General features: G+C 36.9%; 1 protein-coding gene across 1 annotated transcript; it reads left to right on the forward strand.

The window, feature by feature from the left end:
• Positions 1-11,149: 11,149 nt before the first annotated feature.
• LOC145576119 (uncharacterized) lies at positions 11,150-11,929 on the forward strand. Its single transcript, XM_081633912.1, has one exon. It carries the CDS (start codon positions 11,150-11,152, stop codon positions 11,927-11,929), a length of 780 nt encoding a protein of 259 aa, XP_081490038.1.
• The last annotated feature ends 1,931 nt before the right edge of the window (positions 11,930-13,860 follow it).

Here is a 13,860-nt window from a genome sequence, read left to right on the forward strand (position 1 = left end):
ACATATGTTTTGCAACAAATGCAGTAAACCAGGCTGGTGTTAGCTGGCTATACACCCTTTAGGAGTGGGGGAAAAGGTAAAGGGTTCCCCTCTCCCAACGTGCCACTAGTGGGAAATAAACCCCCAACCTTGAGGTTGGGAGTTTCTCTTTTGCACTAGGCCAAACTTAGCTTGGCACAATGCTTATGTAAATGATCACAACTAAAAAGCTTTCAGAGAGAAAACTGATTGTGACTTTTATAATAAGCATTTTGAACACAAATTCCCTGATTTGGTTAAAATTAAGAAGCCAAATGCACCTGGGTAATTCTGTAATAGACAAACAATTAATCTACATACTTCCATAGACATACCCGATGTTACATTAGGAAAAGTATGGACTAACTGAGAAGTATCCCCTGAGTTTATATCAGTTCTAGAAATATTTTTATTCGGCAAAAGCTCAGCAGCAGGAGTGTTTGCACCAAATTGCTGTGCACATCCATCTGGAACAAAGGTCAAGAAGCTGAGAAAGATAAATTTTGCAACGGCCAGCTAAAAAAATAAAATATAAGAATGATATAGGTAAAGAATCAACAAGTTGATCATGCTTTGGTTGTATAGTAGCAAAAGAAAGGTTTTGGTTGTATCTTACTGAGCACATTTAGTAGGAAAATCTTGATGAAACAACATAATAAGAATCTTCATCCTTAAAGTATCTGACTTGATCAGAAATTAATTTCTCAAGTGTCAACGTACCTGAACTTACAGCAGGCAAACGCTGACCTAACTGCGTGGAAGTATGGCCTGAATTGATATTGTCTCTTTGAGCAGCAGGCTTGGGAAGTTTCCCAAAAGTCACACGCTTAGCAGTCGGACTTTCCCGTGCAGATGCTTCTAGAAAGCGCACACGAAGACAAGTTGAGCACTTGGGAATATGGGATTAAGTAGTACATTTTGCAGCAGAAAAGCAAAAGCTACAAGACAATACAGAATTTCAAAATTCCGAGCAAGACAGTAGATTACTTAATAAGACTTTCTTTTATGACATTCCATGATAATCCATATAAATCACAATCTCATCTGAATCCCAGTGGATGCACCTTTTTATTTAACTAAACATGAATTAAGGAGCTTTTCTTAAACTCATTCCTTCATTTAACAAGGCATAATCAAACATAACAACCAAAAGCAAGTCTATTGTAAATCAGGCAGATAATAAAAATAAAACAAAGGGAAGAAAAAAAAAAAACTCAATTTTATAGTTACAAGATAGTAAACATACATAATTACTTACAGGAACGCGCTTATACATAAACATTGGTTTTGGCTCACTGAAATAGAGAGGCATAAGGGAGATCTTTGTCAAATGGAGGTCACAAACATAAACTCCAGGAAAATGGGATTTAGGCTATAGTCATTCATCAGCTAGTCATGTGGTTTGTTCACAGTTCACTCTTAGCTGACACCGGAAAGGGGGGAAAAAGGCTTAAAATAGGCCATCTTTACACAAGTGAAGTTGGAGTTAGCAGTCAATGAACCATAATAAACAGTGAGAAGAAAAGTGAGGTTATGCCTTGACCAATACACAGAAAGACAATGTCACTCAATCTTAAAAAAATTTCGCAGTTGTAAAAGGGAGAAACTTTTCAGCCATAAGGATCTTCTAGAGCTCGTCAATCTAATACAATATCAATATTTGACGCACAACACAGCCACCCAAAAAAAAAAGGCTATACATGCCTAGAAAAATTAGGACTTACAGCAAATCACCTACCCCAAAATTGCACTCATGGTCTCACACTAGTCTTCAAATTTCATGACTTCAATACGAAGTAATATGCACTCTGTAGTGTAGATGTACCTCATTCTCTTCCTTATACTTACATTAGTCTTACTTTTTTATAAAATAATTCTTTCATCAAACTTAAGCCAATCTTTTCTGTTATATCTTTCAACTTCAAATAATTCATTCCTTGAGACTACGAGTTTGAGAATGGCCATCCTGTTCAAGCTTAGCAACGCAGTAAATCATCATTTTGCTAGCACATACATGAAAATCTAAACAAGAATGCATATTATAGAATTTAATAGCAAGAAATATGAGCTTTTTTGCTCATGCGCTGGTAAGTAATGTACAGATGATGCTTACCTTTTTCCTTATGCATAACATTTGATGTTTGCGTATTTCTAGCTAAGGATCGTCTAGATGTCGATGAATCTTGCCAAGCATGCTCTTTTTGGAATACAGAATTCTCTACCACTGCCAAAGAGATCACAAATGTGTCATGCTTTGATAACATACCCTAGTAAATAGATGAGAAAAGACGATGGAAGCAGCAGCAAAGTGAATCATTGAATTATAGCAAAAAATGACCTTTTCAGGTTACAAAGAACATGTACAAATTAAGCAGTAAACTTTATCAGATAATGTGTTTCCTCTAAAGCCTAAAAGGCCCAAAACAAATTCTCACTTACAATAACTCCAAGGATTTATAAGAGATGGAAAACACTCAATATAAAAAACAATAATAATAAATAAATAAAAATCATGGTAAATTTTCAAAGACTATTTTAAGATTCACAATGAAATGTAATCCTTCTATGCATTGCTCTGTTTTTCTTTTTCATTTTTATAATGACACAAGGCTAGGAAGAGCACGGGGAAATTTTATAATGAAAATCCTTCTACGCATTGTTCCAAGTTTTATTGAATCATACAGCTTACACAAGTAAGCAATACTACAAATTAGAACCTTTCTACTGTTCTCCATCTCCACAGCTGAAGTTCAGAACATGTTTAGACTACACTACAATACTATCAATTACAAACCACTCATACAGAAAGCAGAATTATGCCAATTACATAAAGACAAAGGTATATCAATAGAGGACTAGAGATGTCAGAAACTAGAAAGAGATGGGCATACCAATCAATTAATGTGTGAATCAAAGCTACCCCTGGAAACACTCGTGCAATCATACCATAAAACAATAAATATGACTACACCACAAAGGTTTCTAGCTTGGAACACATATACTGATTGGTTTTGATACTCCATTTCAACCACAATTACTCCAGCAAGAAGAGCAAACCAACAGAATCTTTAGAAGGGTCCATAAACAAACTCATCCAATCCTCATAAATGCAATACCTTTGTTTCATATAAAAGGAATCCAGACCTATATATCATGGGTATATTATTGGAAATAAATGGACAAATGAGAAATCAGGTCAGCTATTATTATCAGACAAAATTTATTTGCAAAAACAGTAATTGGTAACAAGTCTAACAGCTACGACACATCTAGCCAATTTGGTCTTCCACTAGCTTAAATTAAGACTCAAGAGTGCAAACATTGTGTTGCAGCAAAATACAGCTTACAAGTAAACAGACATCACAGGGTCAATTTATATTAAAATTAACAAGCAGAAATTAAAGGACCTAACTGCTAGTAATTGAAACTTTATCTAAGTCTAATTCCTGCAGGAGCAGAAATGGTACCAGAATAGCAACAAGCTCTATTAAACAAGCTTCAGTGGCAAAAAAAAAATGGGAGAGGATTAGACATACAGAATCCTACACTCATTTATCTGTACTTCTACCAGGATTGGGTGTAATACAACAGAAACACAAGAAAACAAAAAAGAAATGAGGAAGAAGAAGAGAATTTGAGGGAAAATGATAGTAGATTGTAGTTTGATGCTATCAAATCATTAAATGAGGTTTACAATCCGAGTCATTCGAGTGCCTGAACAATCCCAGAAACAAACTAAAACAAAGTGAAAACCTCTCAATAATTTTCTGTTTAACCCTCTCTAACCACCTCTATACAAAGCATTTTCCATTCCTTCTAACAAACTCCCTGCCCCCTTTCCCAAGCTAACTCAAATAGACTAATTTGCATTACCACAAATTTTAGGTATCTTTACCCTCTTGCCAACTTTATCTGAGTAGCTTCATAAAGATCAAAAGCATTCTGCAAAATAAACATTTCTTCCTTGCCTATACATAAAAATAATCTCAGAAATAAAAAATTATCCACGTTATGCCCAGCAATTAACCATTTAAACCCTACCAAAAAATAAACAGGCACAGATCTTTCCACGAAATTTTCCAGGATAGAAGTAAAAAGATTCTGAATTGTCTGATACCAGTAGAAGCTAAAGACTTCCTATCTTTTGAACCGCTAGGCAAGCTCCAGTCACTCTGGGGCTCCCTGCGTCGAGAAATCCCAACTGTAGGATTTGGTTTAATTCTGAATGGTGTTGGCGACCTATGTGCAAAAGATGATTTGCTTGGAGAAGATAAGTTGTTTCTCATTGCTTCAGTTTCTAGGACTATTGCTTCCTCAGGTGATATATACTGCACCCTTGTATTTGGAGGGGGCTTCTTGATTGAAAACCTCAGCCCTGTGCCACTAGGCTGTTTGCTTGAAGCTGCAGAACAAATTAGTCATTGCTAGAAAGAATTATACAGATGTTTCCAGAAATTCAAAAGGATACCTGGTTTCGAAGGCAACTGATTTGCAACATTGGAGGAGTCGCATTCTTCGCAAACCCATTTTTCTTGATCACCATTATAAGCTACTCGCATGCAATAGCTGGAATTCAGATACAAACAAAAAGGAGGCCATCAAAACACTCAAAATTAATCAGTTTTTCAATGGAATTATTAATGGCCTTTCAAGAAATCCAAGTTATCCTTAAAGGGCATTACAGCACAACCATCCCCACCCCACCCCCCCCCCCCCCCTTTTACTATCTTTTTACAGTTCATGATGAACAAAAAAAAAGTATGAAGGTTGTAAACAAATTAACACGTTCAGGAAGATAGAAGGACCATGATCCTGACCCTCTTCTTTCCAGCTCTAGCAGCTAATATAAAAAGCGATATTGTGTATGATAATTGATGCAACATTGCTTGTGATTGATGAAGATGCAGTGAAAAGTAGGGACATAATGATCTTAAGGATGTGAACAATCTCCAACTCTGAAGATAAGTATGGTACAATATACCCAAATGGCCAAGAACAATAGCTTCAGAAGTCAACTTCAGCAATCAAATATTGTGAAATAAATGTCAAGAGAGAAGCCTGTCTAAAGACATTAATTAACTTCAAAACAAGATAGAGAATGACTTATAACTAATGGCTAAAATTTGCAATAATCAGAAGATATAAGTTACCATACATGTGTTCACGGGTTACTTTGCATTTAGAGCAAATTCTGAGGGGATCTACCCAGCCAACACTCCCACATATCTCACATGGTTTGTCCTGCACATAAGAGGAGAAAATCTTAGACTGTCAATTTACATAGCTCCTAAAACAGTTGCTCTTGCATGGAGAATATAATGCTCAAGTATCACTGGCCTTTGCAAAATCACGCAACTTTAAGGACAATTAGTGTCTCTAACTATTCAATAGTACAATAAAGATGTGTGCCAAAGAAAGTTAGAAAGGCACATTAGTACAGGCAAGGCAAGGCAATCATGCATGATTAATGTGTTTTGCCAGAGTGCAATTATCATGCATGAAATGAAACTATGAAGTAGACAACTATTCACAAAAGAAACAAGTATTTTAAGGGACAATAACCCCTCTACTTTGGCCATGTCCCTTGACAAAATTAGTTTTTCACGGGTAAATTAGCTCAACCTTTGTTACGATAAAAGGCAAGTGCTGCTTCACATAAAGCAATCAAATAAGCTATAAGAAAGATTCAAACACCAAGAAGACCATTGCAGAACCACGGGATGAAAGGTTATATGTTTCATTTAAGTCAAAATTGAAACGAGGACCTTTCATATGACACTAATCATAATTGAAACGCAATAGAGACTACATAATACAAGTTATCACCGCTGAGCCTTGAGAAAATTATGTAATTGATGGCCCATTTACAGAATACAAAAGAAGTAATCCAAATGAAAATTGATGGCAGCTATTAGCATAATTCACATCTGCCTTCTTTCCATGTGGTGAAGAAGTGTTAACAGATCCTAAAGTCTTGTGTGTCATCACATTGTAGCAAAAAAAAAAAAAAAAGTAACTTAAACACGGCTTACAAGGATTTATAAGAGTCTATCACTTAATAACAAGATGTGACAGCATAAATACACCTAAATGCTGCCATTAAAACGTGGTCTCAGCCCCCACAAGTTAAAACAATGAAAAGCAAAATATACTTTCAAATATGCATAAAACAGGTGAAATCAACAGTATAATCCTTCAGATGCTAAAAGAGCATAAATAACTAAGAAAGACTGTAAGCAAAAAAGTGGGACAAGCTGATATTATCCCTCTTCCCTTCCAAGGAAACTAAGGATATTATCACAAAATAAATCAAACTTAATTAGTAAATAATGCCTAGATCAACACAATATCTGGATGATCAAATGTTATAAAGACAAGACCATGTAATCTTTATATTAATTTGAATGCAACAAAATCAACTAGTAGCTTAGCGACATGACAAAAGTCAAAGTTTCTATCTGCCTAATAATGCATGGAGATTCTACTAATAAGCTGAATTCTTCAACCCATTTTTACAATTTCACCTCTCAACCAGACTAGAAGGATACCTTAAACTTAATAACACAATACCTATTGACATTGTCATTGCTCAACATGTGAACCTCTTTGCACCCAAAGGTCAACAACAATATCCTCTTCCTCGCAACTAGTTTTCTACTTCTAATGTTGTAAACATAGTATCTTAGGTTTTAATATTAAATCTATGCTTTTGAGCTAAGATTTCATTGGCATTTAATATATGTGCTCCTTTTACATCATTGCATATTTCTCAATCTAAGAGGTAATATCTCTCTACACAATGTCACAATTAAGCCTTTAATAAATTAACATATTAAAATAAACAAGATTCAAAGAAAGTATACATAAATAAGATGCAAGACAGTAGTCATTGAGAAGTTAACTAAACACAAATTTGCTATATCTAAAAGTATTAAGTCCCAAGTAATCAGACAAAAATACAAAGAGCTAATTACCCATTTTCCAAGCTAAAGAGAGCACGAAACACGTGAATAGTAACCCAAGGAACATTTACAAATCAAATCTCCATTAAGAACAAATTTATACAAGGTAAAAAAATATTACAATGATAAAATGAATTCTAAAAAAATTATCAACCTGAAAATGCAATAATATGCAATTTTTCCAGAAACTCATACACTAAAAAAACCAAAAAGTGCAAGTAAGCAAATCTAAGGAGAAGAAAGAAACATAGTGAATGACAAACAAATTAATTTATACTTGTGTTCATTCATAGTAAAGCTACAACCCACTTTAATAATCATTCCACAAAGGCACGGAGAACTAGAAAAAAGCCAAACACAAAAGGCCCATACACTTAGTACAGTAAAAATAAGCCTAACATTAAAAAATATAGTTGCACTTTGTGTTATTTATATACTAATACTCATGACTAATGAGCAAGACAAACTAGGAATTCGTGCCTGTAGAATGTTTGTATGAACTCTTTACCACAAAGCCTTGTAATTTTGACGGAACTTGATTTGCATTAATAATAAATTTTAAGCCAAATTTTCCCCACAATTGAAAAAACACGATAAGCAAGATTTTCTAAGTAACGTGCTACCCATTTACCATAACTTTGGCGGAACTTGATTTGCAACATTAATCATTCTGGCCTGTTTTTGACCTCAATAAGCTATTCTTACCAGATTTTTGTGGTAACCCTAACCCATTACTATCCTATGACTTCCCACCAATAAAAGCTTTTTGAACTCAGTACATTATTTATTAAAAGCAACAAAATGTACAGATTTTAAAACTTTGTTCCCAAGTATGATTAAAAAGTTCAGGAGTTTGCTGCTGTGGGGACTGGGATTTAAGGAAAATCAGAAAAGGGTGTGGGTAAATTATTTATAAATAAATAATGAGTAAATTTATGCAAAATCATCAAACTAAGCATAAGTGCAAAACCTAATTATAAGCCCAAATCTTCAAATTTTATTTTTCACCTAATTCTTCCAAAGTCCTCCATTAACAGTTCAAAGCCAAAAATTAAACAAATTATCCAAAAATGTAACAAAATTAGTGAAATGAACAAAAACCCATTTTCACCCACATGTATACTATCACATTGTTCATAATTTTACTGCACCCACAAAGTAAAATGCTAGAAAATACAAAATATATGCTAAAAAATGCAAACAAAATACAAAAAATAGCCAATTTAGGAAATAAATCAAGAAAAAAAAAACCCCCATTTTCACGTTACATTAAAATTAAAATTGCAATTGTGGGTAGTGCAACAACGAAGATGATCAACAACCCAACTCAAAATAAACTCAAAAAACAATAAAAAAGAGTAAAATAATGGTGGGGTTTGAAGGTTTTTACCGTAATTGGATTGTGTGGGTCACCCATATTTGTTGAATATTACAGAAATGATTTGTTTAAGCAATATAAAATGGCAGAAGAAGACTGAAGAGTGAATGCGACAAGAAAGTGGAGGAGAGAGAAAAGAGAAGACGAAGAAGAAGAGTATTACCAACGTCCTTGCATTGACTGGTGGGGACTAGTAATATTGGGGTGAAATTTGATTTTCCGTACACTTTTTTTATCCAGGAATTTCATTTTATTCCTTTATTACAACTTTTCAGCTTTATTTGTTTTTTTTTACAAAAAAAAAAAATTACTCCGTAAATTAATTAGGTGAATGGTTGAAATATCGGATCGAAAACTTTGTACTATTAAATGTTTTCTGCAACTTTTACTATTTTTGTCCGCTAAACATTATGTGCAACAAAAAATATTCTTTCCACTTTTAGTAAAAAAAAACTAGTCAAATGTTAATTTTACCCTCATTTAAAAAATTAAAACACAATTTACTAACTATAACCAAATTTAATTAATCACTAATCTCTCACCCAATTTTGATGAAAAGTTACTGCTTCTGAAGGAATTTCAAGGGGGTGAACAACCTTCTAAGATTGTGTTTACGAACTCACCAATTTGGGTTCGCTTATACTATGTTCCTTTGAACAAGAGGAATCCTACAGTGATGTATGAAATTGGGGAAGCCATGGGGGGTTTTATTGAGCTAGACGATTCAGACCCATTGGGGTGGAGTGAATTTATGCGGATCAAGATTTTGCTAGATGTGAATAAAAAATTGAGACGTGGTATTTTTCTGGCAGATAGAACATCTGACTCTGGGATGAAATGGGTGGACATCAAGTATGAACGATTGGGCGATTTTTGTTTCTTTTGTGGTATGTAAGACCACACTGATAAGGAGTGTATGCTAAAGGAATCTAGTGAAGAGCAAGAGAATGTAGTAGTATATCAATACGGTGCCTGGCTTCGTGCATCTCCACTGAAGAATAATAAAAAAAAAAAAAAACCTATGCTATGAGGGAGAAGGAAAGAAAGTGGAGTGATAAATTAAGTACAATAAAAGGGGGTTACGGTACGACTACGTCAAGCCGTACCACCATCAAGTTGGGTCCGATTGGAGCTGCAAGGAGACTACAATTTTCATCGCCAACTTCCCCTGATAAAAGTTGAAAACAGATAAAAAGACAGGCTATGTTGCAGCTAGAAACTGATGCCACTACGAATAAGAAAGTTTTGAGACTGAGAAAGATTGCTACTGAACAGAGCTTTGGGTTAACAAAGGGTACGAGCGAGGCTGGAAATTTGGGGAATGAGATTGTCCTTCCAGGGAATGGTGATGTTCAGCAGGAGGATGGTGGTAATTAAGGGGGCTGATGTAAGCAGTAGTGAGTGTGAGATAAATAAGGATGTCGAAGGAGAGTTGGGTGACGGATGTGGAAATGTTTCAATATTAGGGGGTATGGCTCGGAGGGGTGATGAGCTTATTATCAGTAAAGAGGCAGGGAGTGGAGTAGGGTCAAATATTGGGAATGAGGGAATTCGAAGAGGGTGGAAAAGATATGATAGAATCGAGGAGGATACACTGATGCTGAGGGCTGACGTTGGGGGTGAGGGTGTGGGGCAAGGAATGACAGGGAATAAAAAGAGGAGTGTTATTAGGGATGGCAACGGGTCGGACTCGAAGCGGATTATGCTAAATCCGACTCCGATCCGACAAGAAGTCGGATGTTAAATCCGACATCCGACTCCGACTCCGACATCCGACTCCGAAATCCGACTCCGACTCCGACTTCAATATCCGACCTCCGACTCCGACTCCGATCCGACCCGACTCCGAGTTTCTTTTACATTATTTAATATACTTTGAGATGTTGGGCTATTTGGGCCTTGACAACCCACACCCAATGCCACCATGACCCACACAAAAATCCACTATCTATTGGAGTCGGAGTCGGATAATCCGTCAAAGTCGGACATTTGTCGGAGTCGGATTTTTTTCTCGGATTTTTTTTAGGATCCGACTCCGACCCTCCTCCGACTCGGAGTCGGATTATTTTAACGGAGTCGAACTCGGATTACTTTTTTCTCGGACTCGGAGCGGATTTTTTACCTCGGATCGGGGCAGAGTAGGGTCGGATTCGGACTGGATTGCCATCCCTAAGTGTTATTTCTAGAGATGGTGAAATGTTATGTTGTAATGAGGAGAAGGGTGATAAAAGAATGAAGGTGTTTGTACCACAATTTACTGGAGACAGTCTAAATCTAGTAGAGGCTATTGGTGGGAACCAATCCCGGCCCTCGAACAGAAATGAAAATTTTGAGCTGGAATGTCCAAGGGATTGGCAACCCTTGGACAGAGAGGACTCTCCGAAATTTATGTTGGAGAGAGAGGCCGAAAGTGGTTTTTTTTTTTTATGGAGACGATTGATTCTACAGTTTTGGAGAAAATAAAAAGAAGATGTGGTTTTGAAAATGGTGTTTGTTTGAGTAGTGATGGTCGATCGGGGGGGATGGGATTTTGGTGGAGGGATGTGAATGTTGCCACTATTTCTTTCTCGAAACACCATTTTGCAGCGGATGTGTTGAACAGGGATGGTGTTCCGGTGTGGAGAGCGATTGGGGTGTACGGTTGGCCGGAAACAGAAAATAAATATAAAACTTGGGAAATGTTGAGAACCCTTAAAACGGATTGTATTATTCCATGTATCATGTTCGGGGATTTCAATGAAATTGTAAGCATGGAAGAGAAGGAAGGAGAGCGATGAGGAGGGAATGTTTAATGGATTCGTTTAGAGAAACCATCGATGTATGTGGTCTAAGAGATTTGGGGTATAAAGGGAATAAATTCACTTGGAAAAGAGGTAAAACACCGGAGTCTACAGTGAAGGAAAGGCTTGATCGGTTTCTTGCGGATAATGATTGGTGTTCAATGTTCCCAAGGAATTTTGTAAGACATCTCCATAGGGAAGAATCGGACCATACTCCTATTGTGCTTGATACAATTAATTACTACGAAAGGGGGAGGAAGAACAATCTGTTTCGTTTTGAGGCGTTGTGGTTATCAAATGATGAGTGCGCTTCGGTTATGGCAAAGGCATGGGCTAATGGATGTGGGACTGAAGCTCATATGCGTATTGCAGGGTGTGCGGAGAAACTTAAGAAATGGGCTGCTAAGTCTTTCGGTGAAACCAAGAAGAAGATTCGGCAATTAGAGGAAGAGCTTCTTAAGGCTCAAGGAGGGATTGTGGATGTAGAAATGTTGCATAGGTGTGAAAAGTTGGCAGGGGAGCTTGGAGAGTTGCGCCAAAGGGAAGATTCGTATTGGTATGCTCGTGCTCGAGCAAATGACATGCGTGATGGTGATAAAAATACGGCATACTTTCATCACAAGGCAAGCTCAAGGAAGAAGAAAAACACAGTTCATGGGTTAGTAGACAAAGATGGGATATGGTGTGAGGAGGATACAAAGATTTGTTCGATAGTCGAGGACTATTTAATTTTGCGGGGTTATTTACTACGAGCAGCCCATCTGATATGGAAGAAGCTTTGGTGGGGTTAGAAAGTCGTGTGTCAGGGGAAATGAATAATGTGTTGAGTGTGGAGCCGTGTGATATGGAAGTAAAGGAGGCACTTTTTCAAATGCATCCAAACAAAGCACCCGGTATTGATGATATGCACGCTTTATTTTTCCAAAAATTTTGGCATATTATTGGTCCCGACATTGTTACATTGGTGAAAAATTGGTGGAGGGGTGGGGTGAATATTGAGGAAATTAATAGAACATGCATTGTTTTAATTCCCAAATGTGATGACCCAAAAAATATGACAAAGTTCATACCTATAGGCTCTTGTAATGTAATTTATAATATAATATCTAAAGTTTTGGCCAATAAATTAAAACCTTTCCTTAATGATATTATCTCTGTGAATTAAAGTGCTTTTGTTCCGGGTCGTTTGATTACTGACAATGCTCTTATTGCTTTCGAAATTTTTCACTCTATGAAGAGAAAGGGGGAAGGCAGAGAGGGGAATGTAGCTCTGAAGTTAGATATATATGGGCAAAGCGTATGATAGAGTGGAATGGTGTTTTTTGGAGAGGGTGATGGGGAAACTGGGTTTTTGTGAGAGTTGGATTAGTAGAGTTATGGATTGTATTCGAAGTATCTCCTTCTCGTTTAAGGTGAATGGTGAAATCTCGGGCTCAGTTATTCCCACTAGGGGGATCCGACAAGGGGACCCCATATCCTCGTATTTGTTCTTGTTGTGTGCGGATGCTTTCTCTAATCTGCTAATGAAAGCGGCGGAAGAGAGGAAGATTAGTGGTGTGAAAATCTGTAATAGGGCGCCAAGGATATCTCACTTATTTTTTGCCGATGATATATAGTATACTTTTTGCAAAAGCTAATCTGCGGGAATGTTCGACAATAGCTGATATAATCAGTAAATATGGAAGAGCATCTGGTCAGAAAGTGAATTTGAGTAAGACAGAAGTAGCTTTTAGCAAATGTGTTTCGAGGGATAGGAGGCAATTGATAGTTGATACTCTTGGTGTTAGGGAAGTGGACAGACATGAAAAATATTTGGGTTTGCCGACCATTATTGGTAAATCTAAAAAATCTGTGTTTTTGTGTCTAAAGGAGTGGATTTGGAAGAAATTGAACGGATAGAAAGAAAAATTGTTGTCTAAGCCGGGTAAAGAGGTTCTTATCAAAGCAGTGGCGCAGGCGATTCCGACTTATATGATGAGAATTTTTAAAATTCCAGATGGTCTTATCGATGAAATTCATACGCTGCTAAATAGATTTTGGTGGGGGTCAAGAGAAAATGCAAGGAAACTACATTGGCAGATTTGGGATAAATTATGCTTACCAAAGGCAAAAGGCGGAATGGGGTTTCGTGATATGAAGTGTTTCAATCAAGCTTTGTTGGCAAAGCAATGTTGGCGTCTTCTCACTAATAAAAATTCTTTGTTGTACCAAGTCTTGAAGGCACGATACTTCAAAAATTCTGATGTGATTAAAGCAAATAGGGGTCATGACCCAAGTTATTCGTGGCGAAGTATTTGGGGTGCAAAGTCCTTACTATGGGATGGGCTTGCTTGGAGAGTGGGGAATGGAGAGAGCATTAATGTGTGGAATGACGGATGGCTGCTAAAAAATGGCTTGGTATCAGACATGGCACGACCACCTGTGGATGATGAAAATATGAAGGTGGGAGACCTGTGTTGGGGATTATAGGTACTACGCAGCGGAAATAATCATGAATCATATTCATATAGCACCTAACCAAGGATCTCATGCATAACACATAAAGAGTAAGAATTATACCTTTGAAGCGTGATTCCACTAGCAATCGAGCAAGAACAAGGGAGACAAAGAACCTCAAACGTGATTCCTCTACTTGGTCCACAGGCACAGGTTAAGACCTCCACTAATGCTAGTTAGTCGCGATCGAACTCTTCAATCGACATTCTACGGAGAGGTATGAGCA

This window comes from Chenopodium album, chromosome 2 (genome assembly GCF_948465745.1).
Source record: "Chenopodium album chromosome 2, dcCheAlbu1.1, whole genome shotgun sequence".
Lineage (NCBI taxonomy): Eukaryota > Viridiplantae > Streptophyta > Magnoliopsida > Caryophyllales > Amaranthaceae > Chenopodium > Chenopodium album.

Bases quoted from the DNA above. Each gene is read 5' to 3' on its own strand.
- LOC145576119 (XM_081633912.1), top strand. From the start codon at position 11,150: ATGGATTCGTTTAGAGAAACCATCGATGTATGTGGTCTAAGAGATTTG.